At 32.1% G+C, this 7,594-nt stretch overlaps 1 protein-coding gene across 1 annotated transcript in view; it reads left to right on the top strand.

Moving 5' to 3' along the window:
- LOC121858782 (rho GTPase-activating protein 8-like) overlaps positions 1 to 7,331 on the top strand; it is a 164,072-nt gene extending 156,741 nt beyond the window's left edge. Inside the window, exon 9 of the mRNA XM_042355416.1 lies at positions 1,633 to 7,331. Coding sequence (XP_042211350.1) covers positions 1,633 to 1,803 — 171 coding nt within the window. The 3' untranslated portion in view covers positions 1,804 to 7,331. The remainder of the gene's footprint in view (positions 1 to 1,632) is intronic.
- The last annotated feature ends 263 nt before the right edge of the window (positions 7,332 to 7,594 follow it).

Genomic DNA, 7,594 nt, shown 5'->3' with positions numbered 1-7,594 from the left:
AGCTTTGCTTTATTTACTTTGATGGTGGTGGTGGTGGTGGTAATGCAAAGGTGTACTGTAGTTTCTTATTCCATACTACAGAATGGATATAGTCTACCATATTACAGAATGGATATAGAATCCTTAGGAAGAATTCAGAGGAGATTGACAAGACTAATCCCAGGCATTAGGAACCTTGAGTACAGAGACAGGTTAAAGCATCTTAATTTGCAGTCCCTTGAGAGACGTAGAGTGAGGGGCGATATGATCAAAATGTTTAAATGGAAGTGATATAACAAAGGTACTCAAACTATCTAACCAGGAGCAAACTCAAAAGAATGGTTTTAAATTAGATAAATTTAGATTTAGGTGCGAGATAGGTAAACTTTGGTTTGGAAATAGAGTAGTGCATGAGTGGAACAAGTTACCAAACATCATTATTAACTCGAATACGCTGGATAGCTTCAAACATAGGTTGGATGGATATATGAGCGATAGGGGTTGGGTGTAAACGGGACTGGCCAATAGGCCCGCTGCAGTATCCTCCATTCTTACGTTGTAATGTCTTAACCAGTGACTGAGCTTCTGCATGTTGGCTCAATCAACATAATTCTCTCTTTAAATTTGAATGTCAAAATTATTGAAATCTTTTGATTATGAAGATTATGAATAAGTATTGGAAAACATATTCAACTGAAATTCCTGCAAAAAATAGAGATGCAGTGTAAGCAGCTAAACAACCAAACTTATCAAAACCTTTTTTTATGAAATGGACACAAGATGAAGCCCATTTGTTATGGCTTGTTGTAATAGGTTTCCTGTTGCTATTTGTCTAAACTTTTTAATGTTTGATATTATTTTTTATGTGATAGAGATGAGTAAATTTTCTAGAAATTTTATAATTTTAACAATTGGTAATGTTTTCACTATTGGTCAGAAGCCCCCATTATAGGATTATCTTTCATAGACAAGAAATTTCCCTGTTTGTGATGGAAGTGAAGGTCACACAATTAGGCAGTTTCAAATTCCAGATATTTTCAAGGACATCGAGGAATTTTTCAGTCTCCACCACATTCAGGGAAGAATTTTCACTGTATTTCACCCCTCAAATAATTAAATGATCCTCAATCAGTCTACTAGCTGTCCAAATGTGCTCAGAAATGTTTTGTGCACCTTATTGGACCTTTGCTTGCGATTGAAATTATGGTCTGTTGGGCAACTTCCTCATACACTATCAAGACTTTAGTCAAAATAATAAACTAGTTCTTTATTGAATCACTCTATCATAGAATTGTTCTCTGTTAAGGGTCTCCTGTATTTAAATACATGTAAAACTCTGTAGACCATTGTTACACTCTCCATGCTCTCTGCCTCTTGTATCTCCAGGTTGCCAGCTCCGTGCAGTATTCAGTCATACTGTAGGTGCTGAAAAAAATGCTTCCCCAGATTATACTGTACAGTATATAACATCTAAAAGTTGACCATAAGATACATCAAGGAGTACAAGGAACATGGTTCATGGGCAAAGTTAGGAATGTGTGGAGTTCACTAAGTACTGCAGTCGTTGTTTTATTTAAATTTTACATTATTATTTATTTTTAATTTTTTCAAAGATAAGAATTTTTGGCATTTATTTATTTATTTACTTTTCAGGTAATGGACCGTAGTGATTTGAACAAGATGACTGCAAGTAATCTTGCTGTAGTATTTGGGCCAAACCTTGTCCGACCCCGAGGAGGACAGATGTCTCTAAATGCTATTGCTCCCATCAACCTTTTTGTTGAGGTCATGTTATCTTCACACCACCAGATCTTCGTGCTCTGAGGCTAAATAGCCATCATTCCAATCCAAGTGAACTCGTAGCATGACCTGAGTTTTACATATACATTTTAAATGCCATAACCTTATGTTAAAATCCTTTTAACACAACCATTAATACTTGTTAACTGAAATTTGTGTTGGATCTTTGGCACCTGAGTAATCCAACCTCAGAGACAAGTATGTCATTACTTGTGTATTTGATATCCACCATTTAACCTTTCTCCATCTCATAGGGGTGGGATAGGTGCACCAAACCAAAAGGTTTCAGCACCATTGCATTCATTTAGTCGCATCTTTCAACACACAGGGGATGTGAAGGATCTGTCCTACAAGACCTGATCCCCTAGACTAGTTTCATGTAATAATTAAGTTCAGTGATCATGATATCATCCACTGCTGTTATGGTAATCATTTTCTACCAGTGATCAAGTTTTCATGATTATGTGTTGATCACTTTCATCAGACTAAACGACCTCATGTCAGAACTTCCTTAGTTAGCCGGGAAAAAAAATATATAATAAGGACAGCTTGAATGAATCATGCATTTATTCTTGAAGAGAAAGACATAAGATGAATATTACATTATTTATTCTTGCTTTGTATAATCTTTATCATCGTATGCAACCCAATATCTGGAGGTTGCAAGTACAAAACACCAGAGGATTAATTTTGTCATTAAAGTTTTTGGCATTTAAATGGTTTACTCGTATCAAAGTTCAGAATAACTTGGTACAAAATTTGCAATGCTTCTCAGTGGTATTGAACCACACTCAGTCATTAAATTTTTCTTATATTTTGATGCTAAAAATCATTCTAAAACTTTCTACTTTTGACACTTTTTTATGAAGGGCTTAGCAAATTGTCAGTTCACCCCATCTGCACATTCTACATAAACACTACTGTGTCTAAAACAAGACCTTACAAACCTTTTATTTATAAATAAAATATAAATGCTCTTCTGATGACCAAAAATTTTTTTTATAAGGAATTCGTTTATTGAAATTTAAAATTAACATGGCCTATATAATTGTCAAGTAGTACTAATACTGGTAATACTGTAATTTAGTTTTGAATATTAGTAAATAGATACAGTATATTTCATTATTTTAGAATAGAGCTCATAAAACTCTTATGTCATCACAAGGCCCATTTTCTTTTATTTTAAGAGATCATCTTAGTTGTCAGCTGATATAGTAGTATGCTTAGTATGTAACTGTTCAGAATCTGTGCCTTCAAAATATTCACTGAAATTATTTATGATTTTTCACTCAGTGCAATCAGCATAAAAATTAAATTTCTTGACAAGATTATTTTTATTTTGTATTATACATTTTGTTGCTATATAAATATAAACACTAGAAATAGGGTTTTTTTTTTAATGTCCAGGAAATATGGTTTTATAGATCACATAGATTATACAGTATAGCTTCCAAACATATGAAATAATTTATGCAATTTTTGTTTTAAATGTCAGTACAGTATTATAAAGGTATACATAATATTTTTATTTTTAACACAGTCATGTAGAATCTGTTATTGTTATATCCTCATCACTTCAGTACATAGTCTTATTCATTCATTTTTTTTCAAATCACTCATTCATGTGAATAGTTATTGCTTCATATGTTTCAGCATTCCCTTGATTATCTAGGATTCATTACCTACTGAGAGAGCATGTTAGTTATACAGTACAGTCATTAAGTGAGGGTTGAGCCAGCAGTGGTATGAGAACACTACCACTCATCTGCCTGGTTAGTCCTGCCCCTCACAAAAACTGAGCTCATAGTAAGCAAGTACAGTAATTAGATCTTTAAAGAAAGCTACACATACAATGTAGCTGTAAACCAAAGACAACATAGATAAATAATTTAGAAGACAGTTTACATAATCTCTTTGAAATCATACTCCATCTTTTTTCTTTTTTGTATAGGGTAAGACAAGAATGATGAAATAACATTTTCAACTTCTCCAAATAGAATTTGCAAGTCTAGCATGGAAGCAAGTCAAAGGGCAGTCTTGTACATGGAAAAATGCCATATTTGATATAGGTAGATAAAAACCAGTTGAGGTTTCATTAATAAGATGAGTGAATCTAATTTATTTTGTATATAAGACAATTTTTTTAAATATGGTTATTACTACAACTTCCATGTTAAGATTAGCAAAATTCTATGATAATAATCAATGATTGTATACTAGATGCGTGTTTTATACGAGCTTCATACACAGAGAGCACACATATTTAGTATATCACATGTTTAGTAAATCATACTGTATAAAAGAAATTACCTTCGCTGTGGCAGTTTATAAGAGGTTGTGTATGGCCAGCCACACAGTGTTGTTTACTCAGACTCCTTAAGGTTATTTAATCCTGTGAAACATAAAATGTAAAATATACTTTAAAAATAGATAGAGCATTGGAGGAACTGCCATAGCAAAGAAAATTCAAACAATGCAGTGTAACGAGTGTAAAGAAATCAAAGGCACAAACATGTGATCTTTGGAAAATCATCATAACCCATGTTATTAAAGGAAATTAATTTGGCTTGTGGTACCTGTTAACAGTACAGTATTATAGTCTGACAGTAATTCCATAACTTTGAAATGTTATATAAATGCCATGACTGTTGCTGATATACACTAACATAATACAGACATTCCCTTCCACAGAAAAAAAATAACAATGAAGAAATGCAAAAGATTTGATAAGTCATAAATGATGCAGTACAGTCACAGGATTTTGGGTAGTGGTCATTTTCTTTAGATTCACAAATATTTTAGTGATAGCACTCAAATAGTGATGGTGTGTCCAATTTACTATCTAGTGGTACATGGAAAGAGTATAAGTATACATATGAAATACAATATATATTTTTTAAGGTTGAGTGACAAATTTGTAAACTGGTTATGGAACAATTCAAAACTGCCAAATAAGTGTTTCCAACGTGATAGTAAGTGTCCATTGCATCAAATCACATTATGATAAAGAGATTGATGTGAAATTGGAATTATTAAAATGTGACATAATTAATTGGGAAGTAGCTACCAGTAAAACTGATAGATGTACATTGCAAAGGATGAATAAATGTATCATCTTCAGCCTGAATTGAAATGTTTGACTGTTTCAGTCACCTCATCTTTGCTGTGAATTTAACAGCTACAAGACAATGGTGAATGAAATACATTAAGAAGAGCTTTATAACTGTAGTGTATAGTTACTAGAATGTTAAGTTAAAAGTGAATGATGTAGTGCTCAGCTACACACACAGACACAGACACACAGTAATATCATCATGAAATAGTGTTTATGCTGTGGTGATGGAAGTATTACTTGTAATAAGTGAGACATAATTGTGGAAGCTGTTCCTTTGTTTCTTCTGGAATTCCAATTGTTACCCTTTATAGTGTGACAAGATCAGTGATTGTTAATTGTGTTATGAAATATTCACATTTACGGTAGGTCATTCCCTGGTTACCTAAGTTCGCTCTCTAAATTACAATTAGGATTAAGAATTCTTGACTGACGGGAAGTTAGTCTCTGTCATATATTTTTTCTTATTTGTATATAATGTCGTTAACAAAACATGAAGTACTGAGGCCCATCATAGTAAATTTCCATTTATTATTCTGTGAATTGCACCTCACAATTTTAATTGATTATTACATTTTAATGCTAGGAAAAAGTCCAGACATATCAAAAGGTGCTGGTTTTGTTTGCTATAAATGTACTTATTCATCTACTTGGACATTCTTCGGTGTTTCTTGTGAAGTACGTGTGTGGGTGAACTTTTGATGAGATATTTTTGCACATTCCTACCATTTACACCTGTACTATCACATTTCAAGTGGGAATTAAAAGTACAAAATATTCAGTGTTTAGTTTCACATTTTAACATTCCCAAATGTAGTCTCTTTACATAACTAACAACAATACTGGTACTTCCATAACTCGAAAATCATTGAAATTTGAAGGATCACTTGTGCTAACAGCCAATCAATATGTAACACATTGCAGTTGTCATTTATCTCTCTTTACTTGTGATGTTTCAAGCAGTTGTTGGTGTAATTACAACTAGTTACTTAAAAACAAAATAATCTGCTATGTTTGCATTCTTAAATTGATATCTTGGTAAAAATCTCACAGAATTATCTGATTCCCGATGACTGATCTTGTCACAGAATCCTCCAGTCCATCGTAACGTTTGGAATCAATGAAGAAGTTTGTAAAGGGTCCATGATTAAAACATTCCTTTATATTAAAAGATTTGAGGATATATGATTTGTGATCATGAATTTTGTTTTATGCATTCTTTACCATATTTTAGTTATAGACTTATGTACCTTTACCACTTGCAGTTAAGCACAAATTACCAGACATTTGACATTGAAAAAATAAGAAATAGTTGACATTTTTTCTTTTTCTTTTTTTCAGAATTTGCATTATGTAATTTATAATTGTATTACATGATGCTATCAGGAACACTTTCAGGGTATTCCTTTCATTTTCACATTGTAGCACAGTCAGAAATTGACTACAGTACTATACATAATTAAACTAAAAGAGCATTTAGTTATGATGCAAATGTGTGAATATGTTTTCCATGCAACATTGATTGTATGAATATGTACAAATGTATTGATTCTAATGTTATTGGGATTACCTTATGTAAGGTCTTGTCTAGATCTGAAGTTATAAATCACAACAGGTGCATAACTGCAAAACCGATAAAACGATGATTGTCCTTGTATGAGAGACAAATAATATCAGAATTTTCATTTTATTTTTTGTATTTACTTATGTTTTTTTTTTATTATTACTTAGGTTTTGGTGCAGCATATGGTTGAGGGGAATTAGGCTATGTAAACATAGGGTCTAAAGCAATTTAAAAGAACAATACCATCATAAAAACAGAATAAAATAATAAATGTTATAATAGTGAGAGATATCCACTGAAATACTGCCACAGTTATTATTAGAAACTTATCAAAGAAAAGAATCGGTGATCTTAACTTTTGTCAACTGTTCATAAAGTTAAGTTTGAAATGTCATACAAAAGAACAACAGAATGGTTACATATCCCAATATTTTGTTCAGTGTTATGTAAAACAATATTTGTATGAAGTTATTTTATATACAAAGTTTTAGGTTTATTGTATATGAAACAAAAATTAGCAATGCATACGGTAGATGTTGAGGATAGTTTAAACTCATTCCTTTATTTGTTATAGTACATATATAGGCAATTGGTTGCATGCCAAATACTGTACTGTTTGACATGTCATTTTTGCAAGACAGTTTGCTTACCCTCTGTTAATCATATGTATGACAATTCTCTCGCCATTTGTTGTTCCACAACCTTGGTACTTACTTTGTTCAATGTTTAGTATGCATTTTCCTGTATGTATTCATGGAACTACCGTACTGTGATGTAACGTCATTCAAAATTGATTTTAATAATACAGTTATTAATGGTCTTAATATTTGTCTAGTCTGAGTGTATATAATCTGATATTAAAAATCTTAATGTGTATAATGTATTCTTTATTTCCATTTAAATTTATTAAAATATATAAGAATGTTTTTCAGGTCCACTGATCATCGCATTTTTCAAAAACCAACTAAAAGTGGATGCATGGATTAATTGACTTCTGGGTAATCCCCCAGTATTGTTGGTAGTAGATAGTAGGCAGTTATCAAACACAGAGGTACTACCGCCTGGGAAGATATTGGAAGCATAATGTATTGTCTAATGGTAGACTCTGCTGCCATATGGCATCACAAAAATTGTGAAGT

The sequence above is a fragment of the Homarus americanus genome, unplaced genomic scaffold (genome assembly GCF_018991925.1).
Source record: "Homarus americanus isolate GMGI-L3 unplaced genomic scaffold, GMGI_Hamer_2.0 scaffold22369, whole genome shotgun sequence".
In the NCBI taxonomy this organism is placed as follows: domain Eukaryota; kingdom Metazoa; phylum Arthropoda; class Malacostraca; order Decapoda; family Nephropidae; genus Homarus; species Homarus americanus.
Note: the sequence above shows the minus strand (reverse complement) of the source record. Positions and strands in the feature narration are given on the sequence as shown.